This window comes from Mercenaria mercenaria, chromosome 11 (assembly GCF_021730395.1).
Source record: "Mercenaria mercenaria strain notata chromosome 11, MADL_Memer_1, whole genome shotgun sequence".
Lineage (NCBI taxonomy): Eukaryota > Metazoa > Mollusca > Bivalvia > Venerida > Veneridae > Mercenaria > Mercenaria mercenaria.
Genome location: NC_069371.1, coordinates 16,866,962 through 16,893,537, shown reverse-complemented (window position 1 = coordinate 16,893,537; position 26,576 = coordinate 16,866,962). Strand labels below are relative to the sequence as shown.

Here is a 26,576-nt window from a genome sequence, read left to right as displayed (position 1 = left end):
CCTAGTTCTAAGATCTCATGTGACACAGTTCAAACCTGACCTAGATTTCATAGTGACAAACACTCTGTCAAAGTTTTATAATGACTAGGCAGAAAATGTGGCATCTAAAGTGTTAAATAGGTTTTCCTATTTATTAAGCAAGTGACAAAGTTGAGGCCATGCCATGATGCAAAAGATGTGTGAAGAATCTGTAAACATTCAGTTTAGTTTATACTAATTTATTTTAGCTGGATTGTAATGAAAGCTTAAAGCTTATTTGAACCACTCTCTAGTGTGTGTCCTGGAAAAACCAGTACTGGTGTTATCTGGTCAAGTCATTCCTGAAAAAACATGCTTACATGCAAAATTTTACCAAAGAAGTTAAAATGGGGGCATTATTTTGATCAGATAAATCAGAAGCTAGAGTTATGTATTTTGCCCTGTGAGGTCATCTCATAAGGTAAAATATACAAGTGAAGTTTGAAAACATCTGGCACAGTAATTTTTGAAAAACCTGCTTACATGCAAAACTCTAAGCTGAAATTCTATGTTTAAAAGGGTATAATATTGACACAATAACCGCTATAGTTATGTTACTTCTTCTGTGAGGTCATCTTATGACGCCAAATATACAGGTGAAGTCTGAAAGCATTTGACCAAGTACTTGTGCAAGAAACCTGCTTACATGCAAAACTTTTGTGACACAAGACATCTATGAAAGGGTGATTACAAAAACTCTCCTATTTGAAATACATATATATCCAGCAGTTGAGCTAACAAGAGGGCCATGATGGCCCTATATCGCTCACCTGTTATCATTGCACTTGAGGACAAGAAGGTCCTCAGAAAAAATATATAAGTTCACAGGACAGGAACAACAAAGGAAAGAAATCTAACCAAAAAGAAAAAAAAATTCTTACAAGGTACAGATATGTCAAAATGCACCTAAAAATTGGAGGTACCATCCATGTTGTACCATAGAAAAGTGGTCTCGATTTTTCCCTACGGCCAATAGCAAAAAAGTTACTAAAATAAGCTATTTATATTAACGTAAAAGGGAAGTAATTAAAAGAAAATTATTGTAAGTGATCAAAAGAAGAAACTGCCAAATAAATCTGTCGACATAAATGAAATTTCAGATCAGTATCTTCATTAGTTACGGAGATATACCCATTTTAATTTGAAATAAAGGGAGGTAATTTGACATAAAATCAGTCCATAGTTATCTACTTTGATTGGCTCAGTCCAACTTATTACAACAATGAAATTTCAAATAAGTCCTATAAGTACTTACTGATATAAATCCATTTTGACTAAAATCAGGGGAGGTAATCAGATATAAAATAACTCTGGAACCTACGATTGGATCTAATTTGTCATGGAATCCAAGATTTATTGTTGTTGAAGATATTTTAGAAGTTTGTATCAAATAAAACCATAAATGAAGACTCTATATGGCTGCAAAAGCCAAAAAAGCCAATTTTGGACCTTTAAGGGGCCATAACTCTGGAACCCATGATGGAATCTGGACAGTTCAAAAAGGAACCAAGATCTTGTGGTGATACAAGTTGTGTGCAAGTTTGGTTATAATCAAATCATAAATGAAATTGATATTGTGCAAACAAGGTCAAAATAGCTAATTTTGGCCCTTTCAGTGGCCATAACTCTGGAACCCATTAAGGGATCTTGCCAGTTCAAAAAGGAACCAAGATCTTATGGTGATACAAGTTGTGTGCCAGTTTGGTAAAAACCAAATCATAAATAAAGCTTCTATTGTGCAGACAAGGTCAAAATAGCTGATTTTGGCCCTTTCAGGGGCCATAACTCTGGAACCCATAATGGGATCTGACCAGTTCAAGAAAGGAACCGAGATCTTATGGTGATACAAGTTGTGTGCAAGTTTGGTTAAAATAAAATCATAAATGAAACCACTATCGTGCAGACAAGAAATTGTTCACGGACGGACGGACGGACACACGGACTGACGACGGACGAAGGGTGATCACAAAAGCTCACCTTGTCACTATGTGACAGGTGAGCTAAAAATGGATATAACAAAACAAAACTGTACCTGTTTTATCAGCTGGGAACGGATTCCCCCGTACAGAATACCAGCTAAACCATTTCACCATGTTGAATCTATGCTTCAAGTTTGCATTAGGAGCAGCTTGTTTAGATTTATGGATCAATGTGACATGTTTCTGCAGGTAGTGATGATCAGGGAAAATAAGCTGACAAGTTCTACATTTGTAGCAGCCAATATGTACAGCAAGGATATGTGCTCTTCGTCTGTCTCTGGCTACAATCATGCTACATTTCTTGCACCTATACTGTGACTGTTCTTCATCTGCTACTACATTTTTCTCACTTTCTAGACTGGTTTCCTTCGGTTTTGCTTCAGTTTGACTGGTTTCTGTATTTGATTTACTCCAGTAGACTGGTTTGTCAGAAATAACCTTGGTGATGACTCCTCTACCAACCTTAGATTCTATGTCCTTTGTGTGTTTGTCTATAGCAACCTTTCTCTGCTCTTCAGTGCTGAGATACAATACTTCTGTATACAGATGGAAATGGTTTTCTCTCTGAAATTATGACAAATAAATGTTGCTATTTTTGCAAACTTAAGTGTTCAAAATAATGTATGCCCAACTTGCGAAACATATCAAATAAGACTAGAATCTACTTAACACAATAACAGCACAATCGTGGATATTAAGGTTCACAAGTGCAGACTGTTTGCAAATACAGTAAAAATGAATAAACCTCTCATAAAAATTCTAATTTAACACATTGATCAAAATTTAGGTGCAAATATTGAAAACAAAAACAACAGTAACAAGCAAATTCGATGAACTGGTATTCCCCGCCGAAAGGGTTTGTGGTGAGGAATGGCAAAAAATATATCCGGCAAAAAGTTAAGGATGTTAATAAGAAGCAAATAATTTCATTAGTCAAAATCAATTTAGCAGAAAACTAATGTTTAATTAAAGAGTACATAATAAATGTATGATAGTTTGATCCTGACTAAAGAATTTATTTTGAATGGGATATGCTTACTGTAATAAGCTTAGCTTTTAAAATTAAATGCAGGTGGGGGAATGGTACAACTTGCATGTTGATAAATATTCATGGAAGGTTTGAAAATAAGGCATGAAAATTTTTTTTGTATTTTTTTTTTTTTGGGGGGGGGGGGACCAAGGCAAGTGGGTGACCAGGTGTGGGTGAACAACTTCACATGTTAATAAGAAATGTTCAGGGAAAAGAAATGAAAGAAATTTAATGAAATTCTGCCAAATGGTAAGTTTGTTATGTACAAATATGTGGATTTTTAGACAATTAAAGGGCAATAACTCTGAAATTACAAAAGAAATTTGTACAAAATTGTGTGTGCACAACAACATTATAGTGCTCTAAATTCTGTTTAAGTTTCATAGTTCTAGGTCAAATATATCAAAAGATATGATGCAGAAATTGCCATATTTATAGTACCCTATATAGTTAACACTATAAACTTCTAAGGGCCATAACTCTGGTGTTACTTGGGCAATCTGACTGAAACTTGATGGGCCCCATAACCTCATAGTGGTGAACATGTATATGATGTTTGTTTGAAAAAAAATCTAAAAAAGGAAATATTTTTTTTACTTTTGGGTGGGGGAGTGGGGGAGTGGGGGAGGGGTCGGGAGGGGTGTGATCAAGGTAAAGGGGTGACCAGGTGTGGGTACACAACTTCACATGTTTACAATAAATGTTCATGGAAAAGAATGAAAGACATTTAATGAAATTCTACCAAATGGTAAGTTTGTTATGTACAAATATGTGGATTTTTATACAACTAAAGGGCTATAACTCTTAATTTAAACGAAATTGTGTGTACACAACCACATTATGGTGATCTAAAGTCTGTTTAAGTTTCATAGTTCTAGGTCAAATATATCAAAAGTTATGATGCAGAAATTGCCATATTTATAGTACCCTATACAGTTAACACTAGAAACTTCTAAGGGCCATAACTCTGGTGTTACTAGGGCAATCTGACTGAAAGTTGACTGGTTGCAAAAACTCATAGTGGCGAACATGTATATGAAGTTTTATATAAATATTCTCAAACATTTCTTAGATATGGCTCCGGACGGACAGACGGACAACGCCCAAACTATATCCCTCCGACTTTCGTCGGGGGATATTAATGGTAGTACTGAAAACACTTACCATAAAGCTGAGACGGTGCTGTATTGAACAGACATGTTTCAGTATATTTTTTGTGTTTAGATATGGCCCATTCTTTATATTACACACGTCACATTCATACACTGGTGCAACTTTGTTCGTCGGGTGTTGTACTTCCCTTATATACTGCAACCCTGAAATATTTTATTTTTAAAAAAGGCTCAATGACAGAATATGTGTAAAGCACTGGCACATGTACAGTTTTAAACAGTCAAACAGAAAATACAGACAACAATCAATACAAGCCTCTGTACTGAAGCTTCATACAGACAAAATTTGAATGTCTTAACAAAATCATTACAGTAGTTTCAGTGAATATAAAGCAAGAGGAAATCAGAATATCTCCCCACTTACGAGAGACATAAATCTAAGCAGTGAAATAACAACAAGAAGGCTATGACTGCCCTATATTTCTCATCTACTCTGTACAACTTTGGATGAGGAATATACTGGTAATATGCTCAAGGTGATTAAAGTTCCAGAGGCAGTGAAAGTTTGTGACATGAATCAATGTGACAGAAGACAAATGGTTCAAACACTATGTGGTGCTTTGGTCTGTAAACTTGATAGGAAATTAGGTGGAAAAAAACACACAGACAAATGCAGCAGGCCAAAGGTGTTTTGGAATGTTTCTTTAAAATGGTTCTTTTTACCTTTTGGGGCCCTTAAAGGGAGAGGACCTTATAATGATGCCACAGACCAAGTTTAATGAATATGCACCTAGCAGTTCATGAGAAGAACTGTGTACAAAGGGAGACTTTTAGTTGTGGCTGTGCATGAACAGTATTTGAATTAAATCACGAGTATACTCTTTTAGAGTGAGGCGATTACTGAAGATGATGAAGAAGTTGTTAAAAGTTATTTCTATATTTAGCTCTAGTGGCCCCTAAAAGGGTGCAGAGTGCCTTTATTTGAACAAGTGTGGGAGAGGACATTTCAATGAGGCTACAAACCAAGTCTGGTGAAGATCCATGCAGCCCTCATGAGAAGTTGATTGTCAGTATATCTATTTTCAGATCTAGCAGTCCCTTACAGTGACCAACTGACACCATTTGAATACATCTGGGAGCAGAATTTAACAATAATGCTACAGACCAAGTCTGATGAAGATCCATGAAGCAGTTCATAAAAGGTTAAGGCATTTTTACCTCTAGTAAGGGGCCAAGAATTGCCATTTGAACATCTGGGAGAGGATCTTACAATGATGATACAGACTTAGTGTGATAAAGACCCATCAAGTGGTTCTTGAGAAAAAGTTTTTTGAAGGTATTTCTAAGTTTAGTTCTTATGGCCCCTTTGAAGAAATTTGGTAGAATTTTATATAATGATGCTACATGTCAAGTTTGATGAAGATCCATCGGCAGAAGTCCTTTAAATGTATTTCTATTTTTAGCTCTATCAGCACCTTAAAGGGGCCCCAAGTATCCCCATTTGAAAAAAATTGGGAGAGGATCTTAACATAATGCTTAGATCAATTCTTCATGAGATATTATTCAAAGGTATTACTATTTTTGAGCTCTAGCAGCCCCTGACTGGCCCTGTGCCCCCATTTGAATAAACTTAGGAGAGAACCTTTTAATGATGCTGCAGGACAAGTCTGATGAAGATCCATTTAGCAGTTCATTAAAAGGTCATTTTAAGGTTTTTCTAATTTTAGCTCTGGCAGCCCCCTGAAACTTTTGAACAAACTTGACAGACGAACATGCCAGGAAGCTGATGACCTAGTAAGCTGCAATTCTGACCAGTAGTTTCAGAGGAGATGTCATCAGAAGAAAAGTGTGGACGGACAGACTGTGAGCGATCATATTAGCTCATCCTAAGCACTTTGTGCTCAGGTGAGCTAAAACTGTAACAGAAAACTAAGTAAGACTGTACAAACATTATTTTTGTATTATATTCTTGCAGAACCAAATCTGCACAAAAAATAGTTTGAAAATTGCTGATGAAATTGTTACTACTGTTAGTTTGTAAAAGTTTATTTTACTGTTCCTATCTAAAATCTTTTCAACAACATGTTCATATGCAGAATGAAAGCATTTACTAGACCTACCTAACATGGGGGTACATTCAAGTCCCTCGATGATTTTGTAGAAGACAATCTCGCTGCCTTGCTGTTTGCCTTCTTCCTGTTCACCTTCTTCAAGTTCTTCATTCATAATCTCATCTAGGTTATCTATATTCCCAACAATATCCTTTTCTCTCTGTTTCTCTGATAAACTCTGTTGGTTCTCAATTGGAGCTGGAAAACCAATTTCCTATGCTTTATATGAAATGACTTATGTGCAGAACAGTTTGCAAAGATAAATTTTGGCAAATGCTCTCAGAAAAAGTGTCGTGATGGTTCTGCATTGCTCACCTGAGTTTTTCAGGTCAAACAGGAAACAATTTTTATAGTAATCAAAAATTATTTCTTCCGAACTATCTATTAATGGGCAAGCACATTCAGAGAAATAGCCTAAATCCTTGGAATCATTTTACAGGACACTGGTGCACCGCTTTATGTCTCTGATTGTCATTCATACTTGATGACTATACAAGACTAAATACTTTGATATTACCTTGGGTCTGGGGAGTTTTGTGTGTATATGTGTTGGGATGGATGAGAGAGAGTACAGATACTGCAAAACATCATCAAGAAACGTAAGTTAAAGGAATAACTTGGCCAAGTCATGGGTCATAATACTGGTCTTGCTCAGTGAAACACCAAAAAAAAAAAAAAAAAAAAAAAAAAAAAAAAAGCCAGGTGCACAACTTCAAATACTGAATAATATTCCTGTATGATTTCATGACTCTAGACACTTTTTGAGACATGTGCAACACAAACTGTCTTGCCCTTTATGCATATTTTGACGAAAAAATGTTCAAATTTGAAATACAGCATCCTGGTAATGCAGGAATATAAAAACATTTAACTAATTTTAAAGTGATGACTGATATTTTAACTTCTGATTAACAATGTATATATGTCAAACTTTGTGTCATTTATTTCCTAACTATCAAATCATTTTAATGGCCTTGAGCAGAATTTTACTTGGTTTACTGCTGAATTTTGCTGTTTAAATATATGGGTATTTCCTACTTTTGTTTTTGTAACAACAAATCAGAGAGGTTATTATATGTCATGTAAATATTGTCCTGGTTGACGAATTCAGTTTCTGGTTTAAACATTATCCTGCTAAATTTCTATAATGAACTTGTCCTTTCAATTTGGATAGTACCATTAACTGTTAAAAGGGGTGCATACCAAAAAGATACTGACTGAATTGCAAACAGTGAAGGTCATGATCAAACTGCATGGATGTTTGTTTGTTTTGGGTTTAACGCTGTTTTTAAACAGTATTTTAGTCATGTAACGGCGGGCAGTTAACCTAACCAGTGTTCCTGGATTCTGTACCAGTACAAACCTGTTCTCCGCAAGTAATTGCCAAATTCCCCACATAAATCAGAGGTGGAGAACTAATGACTTCAGACACAATGTCGTTATCAAATAGTCACGGAGAACATACACCCCGCCAGAGGATCGAACTCACGACCCCGCTATCCATAGACCAATGCTCTTACCTACTGAGCTAAGAAGGCCGGTTTGCATGGATGTGCAGGCTGATCATGATCTGCACTGGTCGCAAAGGCAGAATGAATCATGTCCAGCATGAAAAAGGTTTAAAGCCCATGGGCTTAGAATATAGGCAAAAGTGACTATGCCCTCTGACGGCCATGTTTTTTCTGACTTAAGAAATAATCTGAACAATCATGATACAGGGTCTCCTAAGAACCATTATTTTGTGTTGTTTTTGTGACAAACATTAAGGTTTAGTTTAATTACTGCAGGTGGTTCACCTTCTTTTGGTCAAGAAATAGATTAGTTTCAAACCATTTACACTTACATTAGGGAGTGCTTAATGTGGCATTTTTCAGTCATGTAATCAGAGGACTTTTTGAAACGATGTAGAGTGGTCATGTAATTTTCTGCTCTGTGTTTTTAGATTAATTTTTAAGGTTTTCTTGGAAAATTATGGTTATTATCATTTGTAATTGTTTGGTAATTACTTGTTCTGTGTTTGCAGTAAACTATTATGTATCTGACTTCATAGAACATGCATTTACTTTACTTTAGAAATGTAGAATTATGACAAGAATTGCTAAAATTCAGGATGGCAGCATTATTCTTTTATTTATTGTAACATTCAGGACTGTCACAACGCATTTTATTTCTTGTACACTACTTCACTACTGTTTGCAGTAACCTGGATACTATGTGGTAACCACTTTTGGCTGTTCTAAGTAACCAGCACCAGTCAGACAGAATCAGTGAATAAGTGTACATGACATCTATTCCATAAATGATAAGTTTCATGTATAGTGTATTTTTGCTGTGTTTTGTTTTATTCCATTTTCTATTCAATGACATATGCTTTATTCATAGTGCAATTTACTAATGACCACTAGATCCACTGTTTAAAATATGTAATAAGGTATATAACGTATATGCTACTGATTTATATTAAATTGTGCTTATTGCTATACATGACATTTACAAGGCTTCCCTGTATGTATTTCAGAATGTAATTCTTCATCTTTTACATTTCTTTCTGTGATGTACGCCTGACGTTCCATAAATAAATTATATAAATCTGTATTAACTAAGTGTGAACCTACCATAACTTGATGAACAAGTTTTCTGTAAAAATACCAAAGTTACATTTGGCACCCAACATGGGGACACAATAGAGGTATCTTTAAAATTTGATTTCCCTATCCAGGATGCCAAAACAATATTTAGTTTTATTTATGTGATAAACATACTTTGCTTTATGAATGATTATGAATATAAGAATGCTTGTACTGAGTGTGATCTAGTCTGATAAAATCTGTAAGAGCCAAATACCGCCTCCAGATCAAGCTACAGTTGTACTGATTCTGTCGTTATACACCTCCATGTACTACTAGTATTTTTCAAAACAAGAGGACCATGATGGTCCTGAATCGCTCACCTCTTCCCACATGACCCAGTTTTGAGTATGACGTCGTTCTTTCTATTATTTGACATAGTGACCTAGTTTTTGAGCTCATGTGACCCAGTTTTGAACTTGACCTAGATATAATCAAGATAAAAATTCAGACCAATTTTCATGAAGATCCATTGAAAAATATGGTCTCAAGAGAGGTCACAAGGTTTTTCTATTATCTGACCTATTGACCTAGTTTTTGAAGGTACGTGACCCTGTTTTAAACTTTATCTAGATATCATCAAGGTGAACATTCTCACTAATTTTCATGAAGATCTCATGAAAAATATGGCCTCTAGAGAGGTCACAAGGTTTTTCTATTTTTAAACCTACTGGCCTAGTTTTTGACCGCATGTGACCCAGTTTCAAAATTGACCTAGATATCATCAAGGTGAACATTCAGATCAATTTTCATGAAGATCCATTGAAAAATATGGCCTCTAGAGAGGTCAAAAGATTTTAATAATTTTAGACCTACTGACCTAGTTTTTGTCCGCAGTTGACCCAGTTTCAAACTTGACCTAGATATCATCAAGATGAACATTCAGACCAACTTTCATACAGATCCCATGAAAAGTATGGCCTCTAGAGAGGTCACAAGGTTTTTTTATTCTTTGACCTACTGACCTAGTTTTTTAAGGCACGTGACCCAGTTTCGAACGTGACCTAGATATGATCAAGGTGAACATTCTGACCAATTTTTATGGAGATCCATTCACAAGTATGGCCTCTAGAGAGGTCACAATGTTTTTCTATTTTTAGACCTACTGACCTAGTTTTTGACCGCACATAACCCTGTTTCGAACTTGACCTAGATATCATCAAGATGAACATTCAGACCAATTTTCATACAGATCCCATGAAAAATATGGCCTTTAGAGAGGTCACAAGGTTTTACTAATATTTGACCTACTGACCTAGTTTTTGATGGCACGTGACCCACTTTCAAACTTGATCTAGATATCATCAAGATGAACATTCAGACCAACTTTCATACAGATCCCATGAAAAATATGGCCTCTAGAGAGGTCACAAGGTTTTTCAATAATTTGACCTACTGACCTAGTTTTTGAAGGCACATGACCCACTTTCGAACTTGACCTAGATATCATCAAGATGAACATTCTGATCAATTTTCATGAAGATCTCATGAAATATATGGCCTCTAGAGAGGTCACAAGGTTTTTCTATTTTTAGACCTACTGACCTAGTTTTTGATCGCACGTGACCCAGTTTCGAACCTGACCTAGATGTCATCAAGATGAACATTCAGACCAACTTTCATACAGATCCCATGAAATATATGGCCTTTAGAGAGGTCACAAGGTTTTTCTATTATTTGACCTACTGACCTAGTTTTTGATGGCACGTGACCCAGTTTCGAACTTGACCTAGATATCATCAAGGTGAACATTCTGACCAATTTTCATGAAGATCTTGTGAAATATATGGCCTCTAGAGAGGTCACAAGCTTTTTCTATTTTTAGACCTACTGACCTAGTTTTTGAAGGCACGTGACCCAGTTTCGAACTTGACCTAGATATCATCAAGGTGAACATTCTGACCAATTTCCATGAAGATCTTATGACATATATGGCCTCTAGAGAGGCCACAAGGTTTTTCTATTTTTAGACCTACTGACCTAGTTTTTGACGGCACGTGACCCAGTTTCGAACTTGACCTAGATATCATCAAGATGAACATTCTGACCAATTTTCATGAAGATCTTGTGAAATATATGGCCTCTAGAGAGGTCACAAGGTTTTTCTATTTTTAGACCTACTGACCTAGTTTTTGACCGCACGTGACCCAGTTTCGAACCTGACCTAGATATCATCAAGATGAACATTCAGACCAACTTTCATACAGATCCCATGAAAAATATGGCCTTTAGAGAGGTCACAAGGTTTTTCTATTATCTGACCTACTGACCTAGTTTTTGATGGCACGTGACCCAGTTTCGAACTTGACCTAGATATCATCAAGGTGAACGTTCTGACCAATTTTCATGAAGATCTTGTGAAATATATGGCCTCCAGAGAGGTCACAAGCTTTTTCTATTTTTAGACCTACTGACCTAGTTTTTGAAGGCACGTGACCCAGTTTCGAACTTGACCTAGATATCATCAAGGTGAACATTCTGACCAATTTCCATGAAGATCTTATGAAATATATGGCCTCTAGAGAGGTCACAAGGTTTTTCTATTTTTAGACCTACTGACCTAGTTTTTGATGGCACGTGACCCAGTTTCGAACTTGACCTAGATATCATCAAGATGAACATTCTGACCAATTTTCATGAAGATCTTGTGAAATATATGGCCTCTAGAGAGGTCACAAGGTTTTTCTATTTTTAGACCTACTGACCTAGTTTTTGATGGCACGTGACCCAGTTTCGAACTTGACCTAGATATCATCAAGATAAACATTCTGACCAACTTTCATAAAGATCCCATGAAAAATGTGACCTCTAGAGTGGTCACAAGCAAAAGTTTACGGACGGACGGACGGACGGACGGACGCACGGACGGACGCACGGACGGACGATGGACACCGCGCGATCACAAAAGCTCACCTTGTCACTTTGTGACAGGTGAGCTAAAAACAGCAACAAAAAACCCCCCAAAACACTTGCGTAAAATTATGAGTGGTACCTTAAACTGCATTTTTTGTTGGGATGAGCACCGTCCTTCAACAGTACTTCAGCCTTATAATGGAGGGCAGTTTTACCCATAAAAGGACTTCAGACACAAAGTCTTTTTTCAAACTGTCAAGGAGAACACACACCTCACTCGGGAATCAAACTCAGGATCCCATGATTGATATGCACTCCCTTTATTGAGCTAAGTAGGTGGACATAAATATTTAAAAGGAATAAGAAAACGATGTTGCCATCAGCAGTGCAATATGATGTTAGAAGTGTTGTGACAGAGAATCTGTAAGGCCGGCTGTTCATGTTTCTAAAGTTTCTCCTTGAACTACTTACAGAACCAATGAAAGAATTCCGGACAAACACATGACACAAGACAACATTTCAACACAGTACAAATTAGCATTTGTTTTCTGGCTTCCATATTTAAATGTGAAAAACAAGCCATATCTTCAAAGGATTGATACTGGTATAGAATAGACAATGAGTGACTATGACTATTCGATATACACCCAAGCGTAGCCCGCCCACTTAGCTCAATAGGGAGAGTACAGATCTATGGATCATAGGGTCGTGAGTTTGATCCCCGGGCGGGGCGCATGTCTGATATCATTCGTCCTCCACCTCTGATTCATGAGGGCAAGTTGGCAGTTGCTTGCGGAGAACAGGTTTGTACTGGTACAGAATCCAGGAACACCGTTTCGGTTAATGCCCACTTGTAACTGAAATACTGTTGGAAAAATGGCGTTAAACCCAAAACAAACAAACCAATACCCAAGGGCAGTATATATATCCAATAGACACGGTTACAAGTTAGACCGTGTGACTTAACAATAGCTGTCTGTTGACAGCCTGCTTGACTGTTCAAAGAATTGATGGATGTATGGGGTCAAAATACCACCAGAGATTTTAAGACAAAACAAGAAAACTAGACATGACAATGTACCTGTATTTGTGGATTTGGATAAGTCTTGCACTATATGGCAATATGTGACCATGATAGTACGCAGTGTTCAAAATTTCAAAGACATCTATCAGGTTAGACAATAAGCTTGCCAATGATGCTAAATAATAATCATTCAATAATCAAGAACAACAAAAACAAACTGAGAAAACAATAACAGATTTATTGAAAAATCAAATACTGTTTATGAGACAGTTCTGCAATACATTATTATGATAATGATATTGTCACAGAAATATACAAAGACAATAAATTCATTGACAATTTCAAAGCTTTCAACAGAGTAGTTCATCAATATACATTAACATACCAATTGCATGTGAATATATATTATATGATCAGGGATACTATCAAGACAGACAAATAAAATTTCATAACTTTTCACTGACCTAATTCAGACTTCCACTTACATACTTATATACCTTATATTGTTGGTATTTTTTTCCTACACCCAACAAACCCATCAATGTACTGTTTACTTTAACCCTTAACCTGCTAAATTTATATAATGAACATGTCCATCTTTCAATTTGGTCAGTACCATTAATTGTTAAAAGGGGTGCTTACCAAAAATATACTGAAAGAATGGTGAACAGTGCAGACCATGATCAGACTGCACAGATGTGCAGGTTGATCTGGGTCTGCAATGGTCGCAAATGCAGAATCACTTGTCGCCAGCAGGTAAAAGGTTAAATTCCTTTTCCAATCAAGTAAACAACACCAAATATCAGTCACTGAATGGTACTGATAATGAAAAGTAGTTTAAATTCTACAGGCTAAATTTTTCAAAACATAATTGAATATTTTTGCTTGAAATAAAGGCTGAATTTCAAATTTATCAAATTTTTCCCCTTCCAAAACTTTTCTTCTAGCTAACCAATTTTTTGTTTTGATGTATTGAATTTATTGAATAACAAGGTATCAGTAAAGATGTGTATTCTGTGACTGGCATATTGTAAATGTTATCAAAGGGACTGCATGACAATACATGTATCAAATATAAGAGTCAATATCAATAATTTACACAATATACATATTTCAGCAAACATCGGTTGTCTGCCATAATAAAACAATTTCAAAATTCAATGACCAATCTCTGATCTTAAGTTAAATAAACAGATTTTTCCTAACTTTTCATGTCTGATGACAACCCTGAGGATCACACACAAGACTCAAGCACTATGAGACATTCAGTCAAGTCTGTAATAAGCTGCCAGACTGCCAAAAAAGTTTAACTATGAAAGGGGCACAATTTTGTCAAATATACAAGTAAAAGTTACTGAACTGTGATTACTAAGAAATAATTTTAATTTCAAGTTGTTATCTTTTAAAAAAGCCAAAGATATGTCTATAATCGAAGCCTTTGACAAAATTTAACATGTATAACATCTAGGTGACCTTGACCTATCACAGCAACCACAGATAATTGATAAGATAGTAAAAACTGACTAGTACACGCCTGCACGATAATTTAAACAACGTTTGATTTTTATGGTTCTAATTCACCAAGTTAAGTGCATACTGTAATGTTATACAAAAAATAGTTTTTGTATTTAAACGTTTTTTATGAGGAAAAATCATAATCATCAAACATTTCATCATTTGAGTTATCATGCGGGATTTATAGTAGCATGACTAAGCATTTTGTGTTTACAATACCCTGACCAGGCTGTATAATCAATATAAACAAGTTTGTTTCTTTTCAATTCTGGCAATAGACAATTGACCAACTTGCTCAGATGCTACTTCAAATTTATGTAATTTTATGGTTAGGAATGATGGCTATTTTTGTACATAATATGTAAATGTAAATGATGGCTTTCAACTTCTAATGGTTCTTCGAATTTTAACCCTTAGCATGCTGGACATGATTGATTCTACTTTGCAACCAGTGTAAATCATTATAAGCTTGCACATCCATGCAGTCTGATCATGATCTTCACTGTTTGCCATTCAGTCAGTATCTTTTTGGTAAACAGCCCTTTTAAAAGTTAATGGTACTGTCCAAATTGAAAGACTGCAAGTTCATTAAAGAAAAGAAAATGAGCAGACTAAGGGTTAAGTTACCCATAGTGAAGGTTCAAGCCCAAATTTATCTTTTACACATTTTTACAATAATAAGCTGAAGGGTTTGCAAGCAAATCTGACTAAAATATGTATCGTATCCAATTTTTCCTACACTAAGAGTCCAGAATTTCTCTAGTCACAATAAAGACAAAATGCTTCAGAACATTCTTAAAGAAAGCATACTTGAAAATTTGACACACAATATCATCACAGTCTGAACTTAGAACACCTTCAAACTAAACTCTTTCATGTGTACTCCTTATGCAGAAAGAAACATTGTTTCCTCCAACATAAATATCTCAACTAAACAATTTACGAGGTCCCTGTCTATCTTTCCTCACCTTTTCTATGCCTGGATTCTTCAAAACCCTGAACAACATGTGCATTTTTCTAATTCCCTTGCGGCCTGGAGCAATTTGAGATCTACAGTACATTCTAATTACACATTCTCTGAAGAGATGTTCTTAGAAATACAATTTTGAACAGCATCCAGATAAAGTTCCTGACCAAGTTCCGATAGGTGGATCCCATCTTCAAGAAATAATTCTGGTCTTTTAACATTCATATCAATACTTAATACGTCTGAGTGAGCACACAGTTTAACATGTTGTCTGCCCCAACGGTTGACTCGTCTTCTTTTATACTCAATTCTATTGTCTGAAGTAACATCCCATGACAAACGCTGAAGAATATCCATCCATATTATCTTACTATCTGGCATAGTCTCATGCAAATAAAGAATGTCTTGCTTAATAATTTTTCCTATTTGAATCTGAGTCTTGGATATCATATCGTTACCACCAAGATGTATAAATATAATGTCTGGGCTCTTTGTTAAAGGTAAAAGGCCTTTGACTGAATTTTGGAAATCATCCCAAGACATGTCCCTAATTCCCCACCAACCTATAGTCCTCTGTCCAGGTGCATTTAAATCAGGCTTCTTTAATTCATTAGCTCTGGCACCAGCCAACAATGGAATTGAATCTCCTATTATCCAGATATCTGTGAAAACATTATATACACTATACTTCTTTCACAAGAAGTTGTAAGACATTTACAACAAGAGCTTGTCGAACAAGAAAAGCCCCCCTTGATGAATTCAGTAATTGCACAAGGAATAGAAATTATTTGCTCACTGTAAACGAAAGTTCTACTGGTCTGGTTGAATGTGACCTTGACCTTTGACCTAAAAACCAACAGGGGTCATCTGCTGGTCACGATCAACCTCCCTATTAAGTTTTGTGATCCTAGGCCAAAGCGTTCTCAAGCTATATCGTCCAGAGAGGATTTAACTGTTCCAGGTCAATGTGACCTTGACCTTTGGCCTACTGACCTTAAAATCTATAGGGGTCATCTGCTGGTCATGCGCAGTCTCCCTATCAATTATCCAGATCCTAGGGCCAAGCGTTCTTGAGTTATTGCTAGGAAACTGTTTTACTGACTAACCACCCTATCAAGTTTCATGATCATAGGCCCAAGCATTCTCAAGTAATTGTCTAGAAACCGTTTAAATGTTCTGGGTCATTGTAACCTTGACCTTTGATCTATTGACCTCAAAATCAGGTCATCTGCTGGTCATGATGAACCTCTCTATCATCTTTCATGACCCTTGGCCCAAGCGTTCTCAAGTTACTATCCAGAAACCTTTTAGCTGTTTCTGGCTAATGTGACCTTGAACTTTGACTTAATGACCTCAAAATCAATAGGGGTCATCTGCTGGTCATGAGCAGTCTCCCTATCAATTTTCCTGATCCAAGGCCCAAGCGTTCTTGAGTTACCGCTCAGAAACTGTTTTACCTTTCTTGCTCACTGTGACCTTGACCTCTGACTTACAGATTTCAAAATCAATAGGGGTCATCTGCTGGTCATGAGCAGTCTCCCAATCAATTTTCCTGATCCTAGGCCCAAGCGTTCTTGAGTTATCGCTCAGAAACTGTTTTACTATTCTTGTTCACTGTGACCTTGACCTTTGTCCTACTGATTTCAAAATCAATAGGGGTCATCTGCTGGTGATGACCAACCTCCCGGTCAACTTTCATGATCCTAAGCCCAAGCAATCTTGAGTTATCATCTGGAAATCGTTTAACTGTTCCAGGTCACTGTGACCTTGCTCTTTAACAAACTGATCTCAAAATCAATAGGGGTCATCTGCTGGTCATGACCAACCTCCCTATTAATTTTCATGTACCTAGGCCCAAGCGCTCTTGAGTTATCATCCGGAAACCGTTTAACTGTTCTGGGTCACTGTGACCTTGACCTCTGACATACAAATCTCAAAATCAATAGGGGTCATCTGCTGACCAACCTTCCTATCTACTTTCATGATCCTAGGCCCAAGGGTTCTTGAGTTATCATCCGATAAGGATTGGTCTACATACAGACGGACGGACCGGCCAAAATACCGACCCACATCTGCAAAACAATATTCCCCTCCTTCTTCGAAGGGTGGCATAAAAATACACACCAAAAGGGCAGTCTACATGAAACATAAAATAACATAATGTATTCTTCTTTCATAGAAAAACCTTGAAGCAATTCAAAAGTAAGCACATGTTATAAGAATAACCATATCTTTAAAACCAGTTTAAATAGAAAATTTGGTATTCATTTTTCTTTGAATAAAATATCAAAAAAATATTTAAAAACAAGAAGCTGTGTTCAATAAATGCTTGATGCCCCCAGTGGCATCCTTGTCGATACAAAGCAACCGAAATCCAAAAACAAGGTCAAGTTCAAGGTCAAACTGTGGTCAGTTGATGTGTGAAGATGAGGAATGGTCACAGGTTACATCTGCATTAATATCAAGTCATTGTAGTAAGGGGAATTGATGCTAGACGAAACAGTGCCATTTGGTTAACCAAGAGATGGCCCATATAAAGCAACCTAAGTCCAAAATGAGGTCAAGGTCAAACTGAGGTCAGGTGATGAGTGAAGATGAGGAATGGTCACAGGTTACATCTGCATTAGTATCAAATCATTCTAGTAAGGGGAATTGATGCTAGACGAAACGGTCCCATTTGCTTAACCAAGTGATGGCCCATATAAAGCAACCTTAAAGTCCAAAATGAGGTCAAGGTCAAACTGAGGTCAGGTGATGAGTGAAGATGAGGAATGGTCACAGGTTACATCTGCATTAGTATCAAGTCATTCTAGTAAGGCGTACTGATGCTAGACGAAATGGTCCCATTTGGTTAACCTGATGGAAGAACGAACAAACAAATGGACGAACAATCACTATATGCCTCCCATATCAGTAGATGCCGGGGGCATAAAAACTGTTCATATAGAGGTTTTTGGGTGCAATTTCAGATACAACAATACTGTTTATTTATTTTGTGTCAACTAAGTTTTAGGGAAATTTTTGTCTTCCATCTTGGGAAAACCATGCTTTTTCACATACATACATACAGGGAAAAAACACTGGCATCCATACTATCTGATGAATCTGAATAATTTGAACAATTTTGTTAAAGTATTTTTGTTGGGTTTTACATTTAAAGCAACTCAATTATAGGTCATAGGATATTCTAGCTTTGGATGGAGGAAGAACCACATAGCCACTCCCGGCATCTTTTCAGGCTTAGTTGGGAACCTGGGTAGAATCACAAAGCTGGATTGCACTCATAAGCTGAAGTCAGAAACATTTACCAACTGACCATAGAGTCCCCAACCATGGCCTTTAAGTGGATCAATGCTGAATGCTGGATCAATCAGCTTTGGAAAAGAAATATCAGAGGAATATCAACTTCCATCCAAGGTTTCAGAAGAGACATTGGACGTAAAAAAGTGGTGGACAGATCAACAACAGATAGTGAGTGATCACAATAGCTCGCCCAAGCATTTGGTCATTGGACAAGCATACAACAGAAAATTTAAAAGGTTCTGATACATCACTGGAAAATAAGATGATCTTACCAAATGATTGCAAGTTATATCCAAACTATAGTAACATCAGCCAAATTACCTTTAACAACTGCATCGTCAGAATAAACCACTGAACCATCTGGTCGTACCAGAATTCTTTTCTTCACGCTGATTGATTCCCGTCCAAATTGCTGCTCAATTTCACGACATAATTTTTCTGTCTGATCACTGTCACCTAAAGCTCTGCTGTAGAAAACTGGATAGTTGAGTTTCTGTGAATAAAACAAATCAACAACTAGAGTTGTCACAGGAGTGACAAATAATATCCCCACAATACAGCCTTGTCACAGCATTAAGCCAATATCATAGCCGAACTAAAATGACCTTTGACCTATGGATGTCAATATCAATAGGAGTCATTGGCTGGTCATGATCAACCTCCTAATGAAGTTTCATCATCCTCGGCTTAAGTGTTCTCAATTTAGGGGTGTAATGATATGCTAGTCTCATGATACAATACATATCATGATACAGAACATATTGCGATACACATTGAGCATTCATGTAACAAAATGAAAAAGAAAAACATAAAGTTCATACACTTGGATTTTTGTTTTAAAGTTGAAGAAATTGTTATAAATGATGCATTTGTTTAGTTATTATCTTTAATACTGTTTTTATTAAAGCTAACATTTAATCCTTTACTTTTCACTGTATTGTTTCTGTATTGTGAAAGAGGTCTATGATACGATATGCATATCGCCAGACAAAGGTATTGTGATAGTGAATTGCGATATATATCGTTAAACCCTTATCTCAAGTTACTGTCCAAAACAGTTTAAAAATTATGGGTCACTCTGACCTTTGACCTTTTGAACTCATAATCAATAGGGTTCATCTGCTGGTCATGACCAACCTCCCTATCAATTTTCATGATCCTTGGCCAAAGCATTTTCAAGTTATCATCTGGAAACTGTTCAGGGTCATTATCACCTTGACCTTTGACCTAATGATCTCAAAAGTCGAAGTTTATTTGTATTTTCTCATGTTGCACCTGTGTACTGAAAATTATTAAAATATATCAAGCCTTTCTTGAGTTATTGTCCAGACACCATGAAAACCTATGGACCGTCAGACTAACTAACCAACTGACATGCTTACTCCTATATACCCCTCCCCAATTTCTTTTTGTGAGGGTACAATGACGAAAGTACCTAAGTTATGGGTTTTTAATATGTGTAGATGACTTGATAATACAGTTTTCAGAGAACACCTACCAGAAACCTCATTCTATGCTCAGTGCCAGTGATATGCGCATTGATATAGTTAGCAGTGATTAAATCATCATCACAGAGTCTACACTGGTAACGTGGAGGTACTTTGTCAGCACAGATTCCTTGTATTTCCGTTATATAGCTCAGACCTGAAAATATAATGTTCTTTATGATATTTATTACAAGAGAAGTTAATTATCTCATCTCAAACAACAAGAGCACTGCCTTGCGGGTGCTGACGCTCATCCGATTTTTTTTGTATAATAGAAATATTGTCCTACCCATGATTTTCTAAGTCTAAAAAGGGCCATCATTCTTGCAAAAAGCAGGACAGAATTATGTTTCTTGATGTACAACATCCGCTTATGATGGTGAAAAACTGTTGCAAGTTTTAAAGCAATAGCTTTTATAGTTTATGAGAAAAGCTGACTTAAACATAATACTCAACCAAGACAACTGATTTTCTAAGTCTAAAAGGGGCAATAATTATTGCAAAAAGCAGGATGGAGTTATGCTTCTTGATGTACAGGGTCAGCTTATGATGGTGAACAAGTGTTGCAAGTTTCAAAGCAATAGCTTCGATAGTTTAAGAGAAAAAGTTGACCTAAACATAAAACTTAACCAAGAAATCTGATATTTTCTAAGTACAAAAGGGGCCATTTATCTTGCAAAAGGCAGGATAGAGTTATGTTTCTTGCTGTACGGGGTCAGCTTATGATGGTGAACAAGTGTTGCAAGTTTTAAAGCAATAGCTTTGATAGTTTATGAGAAAAGCTGACCTAAACATAAAACTTAATCAAGAAAACTGATTTTCTAAGTCCAAAAGGGGCAATAATTCTTGCAAAAAGCAGGATGGAGTTATGTTTCTTGATGTACAGGGTCAGCTTATGATGGTGAACATCTGTTCCAAGTTTCAAAGCAATAGCTTTGATAGTTCAGGAGAAAAGCTGACCTAAACATAAAACTTAACCAGGCAATGCCGACATTGACGCCGATCAAGTAATGACAATAACTCATCATTTTTTTTCCAAAAATCAGATGAGCTAAAAAACGCTTTAAAGAATTTTGGAGCTAAGAAACAACAAGAAGGCCATGATGGCCCAAGGATGCTAACCAGAGTAACACAACATAAACATGCTTGACCTAGTGACCCAGTCTTCGAAACCACACGACCCAGTTTCAAACTTGCCTGAGTTTTCAAGGAGATTAACATTCTGACTAAGTTTCAGGAAGATTGGAGCAAAAATGTGGCCTCTAGTGTTTTTTTCTTCAATTTGGCCTTGTAATCTAGTTTTTTACCCAACCCGAGCAAATTTTCAACCTGTCCGAAATTCAATAGAGACAAATATTCTAACCAATTTTCATTAAGGCTGGACCAAAAAAAGTTGCCCGAGTGTAAACAAGCATTTCATTTGACCAACTGACCTAGTTTTTGACCCTACATAACCCAGATTAAAACTTGACCATGATTTCATGAAAATAAACATTCTGATAAACATTGGAGCAAAAAAAGTGGCCTCTATAGTATAAACAAACTTTTCCTTTGATTTTACCAAGTGACCTTGTTTTTTACCCGACATGACTCAGGGTCGAAGTCATACAAGATACTAAACATTCTGACCAAGTTTCATGAAGATTGAATAAAAAATGTGGCCCCTAGAGTGTTAATAAGCTTTTCCTTTGATTTGACCGTGTGACCCAGTTTTACATCCCACATGACCCAAATTTGAACTTGGCCTGAAGATCATCATGATAAACATTCTGATCAAGTTTCATGAAGATACGGTCATAAATGTGGCATCTAGAGTTAACAAGCGTTTGCTTTAATTTGAATGGGTGACTTTGGTCTGGCCTTGTGATCTAGTTTTTGACCCGTTATGACCCAGATTCTAACTTGCCTTAGGAATCAAGATAAATTTTCTGACCAAGTTTCTTGAAGATAGGGTCATAACCATGGCCTCTAGAGTGTAAACAAGCTTTTCCTTTCATTTGACCTGGTGACCTAGCTTTTACCCCCGATGACCCAATATCAAATTTGTCCAAGATTTTGTTCAGGGCAACATTCTGACCAAGTTTAGTCAAGATTGGGCCAAAATTGTGACCTCTAGAGTGTTAACAGTCAAAAAGTTGACAACGGAGGATGACAGATGAAACAACGGACACAGGGCGATCACAAAAGCTGATCTTGAGCACTTTGTGCTCTCATGAGCTAAAATCTATCTTCACTTAAATTTCAATAATGACCTTGACCTAAAGCATAGGTATGCACTGCACACAACTCACTGCCTCATTACTGAGAACATTTGACAGTATTTAGATAATCCACCAATGCACATAAAAGATATGGAGTGGAAACAATTTCATTTGACCTTCAACAGTGACCTTGACCTTTGCCCGACAACCATGGGTCATGTGCGCCACAAGTAGTCTAATCATGGGGAACATTTCTGTGTAGTAATAAAAAAAACCTTCAATGTGTTTAAAAGTTATGGAACAGAAACTAAGTTTTATTAGCCCTTAAACAGTGACCTTGACCTTGAACCGACAAGGATAGATCATGACTGGAAAGACTGTCTCATCATTGGGAACGTTTGTGTGTAGCACTGAGATAATCCATCAATGCATATAAAAGTTATGGAGTGGAAACAATTTCTACTTTTAATACATTCAATAGTGACCTTAAACTATGACCTAAAAGCCTAAGTTATATACATACATAATCTACCTATTGCACTCTATTTACAAATCAAGGTTTATGAACCTAGCTTGAATACTGTTTGTGTAATTCCAGGATCCAGATTTGCTGATTAACTGACAGGCAGTTGGCCATCCAGTCAGATGGCATTCCTACAGTCCCCTCTGGTGGAACATTGGTAAGGGACTTAAAACAAATTCAATAGCTTGTTTTTGCATCATTCTAAATAAACCATGAAATTCATATAACAAAACATCCATACCAACAAGAGGAGTATCTTCAAGTCCTGTCAATTTAGTGTACAGATGTGCAACCACGGGTTCATACTTGATCTCCTCAGCTGTCAGATCTATCACACCTTCAGGTGTAGATTTACTTTCTGCCTGTACAACAGATTTAGCAGTTTTCATGGCAGCTTTTTTTGCTGCAGCAAGTGCTTCTGCTTCAGCTTTAGCAGCTTCCTCTACAGCTTTAGCTGCTGCCTTGGCTAACTCCATTGCTGAAAAAATATAACAGAAAAGATGGATTAACTCGTAGACTGTACAACAGATTTAGCAATTTCCATAGCAGCTTGTTTTGCTGCAGCAAGTGCTTCTGCTTCCACTGTAGCAGCTTCCTGACTTTGCCAGCTCAATTGCTGCAAAAGACAATAGAAAAGATGTACTGCCAGACTGTGCAACAGTTTACTTGACAGCTTCTCTTGCTCCTACAAGTGCTTCAGCTTCAATTTCATCAGCTCCATCCACAGCTGTAGATGCTGCCTTCATCAGCTAATTATATCTTATTTCAAACTCACTTTTCATTTTCAGAAAGATTTATTTAATGTTTCTATTCTTCTGTGAAGGAGAGTGGAACTTATTTGCCAATTTGAGTTAGGAAAACAAGGAGCTGCGTTCAATAAACGCTTGATGCCCCCAGTGGCATCCTTGTCAATAGATTTTGCACCCAAGTCCAAAATGAGGTCAATGTCAAGGTCAAACTGAGGTCAGGTGATGTCTGAAGATGAGGAATGGTCACAGGTTACATCTGCAGTCATTCTAGTAAGGGGTATTGATGCTAGACGAAACGGTCCCATTTGGTTAACCTTGTATAGATGGACGGGCGAACGGACGAACGGACAGGACAATCACTATATGCCTCCCGCATCAGTAGATGCTGGGGGCATAAAAATCTCACTCTGAAAGCTGTAATGAAAAAAAAGGCCAGCTCTTCCTCCTGCAAGTAATAAAATTCTTGCTATGAATGCCAGACCTACTGTGAATTTAACATCACATAAGCATACAATCTAAACTTAAGGGCTAGGCCTTATTCATGAACGTTTTGAACTGGCCTAAAATTTACACTTAAGATTCAAACAAGAGGACCATAATGGCCCTATATCGCTCACCTGTCATCATTACACTTAGGACAAGAAGGTCAAAAAATCATAATCAAGATCAATCAAAAGAATCATGAGAAAATATAGTTGAAATTTTCCTTAAGGTACAGATATGTCAAAATACACCTATAGATTGGAGGTACCATCCATGTTGAACCACAGGAAAGTGGTCTCCGTTTTTCCCTAAGGCCAATAATAAAAAAATTACTAAATAAGCTATTTATAGTAACATAAAAGGGAAGTAATTAAAAAAAAATTATTGTAAGTGAACAAAAGAAGGATCTGCCAAACAAGAGGGTCATGATGACCCTGGATCGCTCACCAGAGTAATATGAGCTACATGTTTCAAATGTCAAACTGATGATTTTTAGAAATTTTTTGGAAGATTTTCCTATGTACAATCAAGTAACCCCTGGAGCAGGACCAATTTTACCCCGAGGGTCATGATCTGAACAAAGTTTGTAGCAGTCTACTAGGCAATGTTACATATCAAATATCTAAGATCTAGGCCTTCTGGTTTATTTTTAGCAAATTTATGAAGAATTCCCTATGTACAATCAAGTAAACCCTGGGGCTGGGTCAATTTGACCCTGGGGGGTCAAGATTTGAACAACTTTTGTAGAGGTCCCCTAGGCAATGCTTCATGTCAAATATCTAAGCTCTAGGCCTTCTGTTGTTTTTTTAAGAAAATTTTGAAGATTTTTCTATGTACAATCAAGTAACCCCATGGGGCGGGGTCAATTTGACCCTGGGGGTCATGATTTGAACAAATTTTGTAGAAGTCTACTAGGAAATGCCACATGTAAATATCTAAGACCTAGGCCTCCTGGTTTATTTTTAGAAATTTTTTGAAGATTTTCCTATGTAAAATCAAGTGACCCCTGGGGCGGGGTCAATTTTGACCCTGGGGTTCATGATTTGAACAAATTTTGTAGAGGTCCACTAGGCAATGCTAAACGTGAAATATCTAAGCTCTAGGCCTTCTGGTTTATTTTTAGAAAATTTTGAAAATTTTCCAATGTAAAATCAAGTGACCCCTGGGGCGGGGTCAATTTTGACCCCGGGGGTCATGATTTGAACAACTTTTGTAGAGGTCCACTAGGCAATGCTACATGTCAAATATCTAAGCTCTAGGCCTTCTGGTTTAGTTTTAGAAAATTTTTGAAGATTTTCCTATGTAAAATCAAGTGACCCCTTGACCCCGGGGGTCATGATTTGAACAAATTTTGTAGAGGTCCACTAGGCAATGCTACATGTCAAATATCTAAGCTCTAGGCCTTCTGGTTTATTTTTAGAAAATTTTTGAAGATTTTCCTATGTAAAATCAAGTGACCCCTGGGGCAGGGTCAATTTTGACCCCGGGGTCATGATTTGAACAACTTTAGTAGAGGTCCATTAGGCAATGCTACATGTCAAATATCTAAGCTCTAGGGCTTCTGGTTTTTGAGAAGAAGATTTTTTAAGATTTTCCTATGTAAAATCAAGTGACCCCTGGGGCAGGGTCAATTTTGACCCCGGGGTCATGTTTTGAACAAACTTGGTAGAGGTCCACTAGGCAATGCTTCACACCAAATATCTAAGCTCTAGGTCTTCTGGTTTTTGAGAAGAAGATTTTTAAAGTTTTTCATTTCGGTTGCCATGGCAACCAGAGTTCTGCATGGAATTCAATTCTTTGAACAAATTATGTAGAGCTTCACCCAAGGAACATTCCTGTGAAGTTTGGATGAAATTGGCCTAGCGGTTTATGAGGAGATGTCATTTAAAGTAAAAAGTTTACGGACGGACGACGGACGGTGACCCATCCTAATAGCTCACCCTGAGCCTTTGGCTCTGGTGAGCTAATAAAAACAAGAGCACTGCAATGCAGAGCAATACACACACAAAACAAAGTAATATGACCTTTGACCCCTAAGTGTGATCTTGACCTTGAAGTGAGCCATCCGAAACATGCGCTCTGCACATCGTTTCGATGAGGTGAACATTTGTGTCAGGTTTCTTTGAAATCCTTCAAGGGGTTCAAGAGTTACACAGCAGGAGGGAAATTGCTAATCAACAGACAGACAGACAGACGGACACCTTGGCGATAACATAATACGTCTCTTAGGGCGTATAAAAAGGAATCAAGATCTTATGGTGATAAAAGTTGTGTGCAAGTTTTGTTAAAATCAAATCATAAATGAAGCTGCTATTGTGCAGACAAAGTCAAAATACCTAATTCTGGCCCTTTAAGGGGCCATAACTCTGGAACCCATTATGGGATCTGGCCAGTTCAAGAAAGGAACCAAGATCTTATGGTGACACAAGTTTTTATGCAAGTTTGATTAAATTCAAATCATAAATGAAGCTGCTATTGTGCAGACAAGGTCAAAATAGCTAATTCTGGCCCTATCAGGGGCCATAACTCTGGAACCCATAATGGAATCTGGCCAGTTCAAGAAAGGAACCAAGATCTTGTGGTGATACAAGTTG

General features: G+C 36.9%; 1 protein-coding gene across 2 annotated transcripts in view; it reads right to left on the bottom strand.

Moving 5' to 3' along the window:
- The window catches only part of LOC123531513 (uncharacterized), a 97,667-nt gene that overhangs the window by 7,338 nt on the left and 63,753 nt on the right, over window positions 1-26,576 (bottom strand). The window contains exons 21-26 of one of the 2 annotated variants that reach the window (XM_053518646.1): window positions 22,992-23,228; window positions 20,038-20,183; window positions 18,861-19,032; window positions 6,260-6,448; window positions 4,192-4,343; window positions 2,051-2,561 (exon numbers count right to left, since the gene is read on the bottom strand). In XM_053518646.1, the coding sequence (XP_053374621.1) occupies window positions 2,051-2,561; window positions 4,192-4,343; window positions 6,260-6,448; window positions 18,861-19,032; window positions 20,038-20,183; window positions 22,992-23,228 (1,407 nt within the window). Of the gene's footprint in view, window positions 1-2,050; window positions 2,562-4,191; window positions 4,344-6,259; window positions 6,449-12,972; window positions 15,899-18,860; window positions 19,033-20,037; window positions 20,184-22,991; window positions 23,229-26,576 lie in introns of those variants that run through there. The other variant, XM_053518647.1, reaches the window with a different exon arrangement.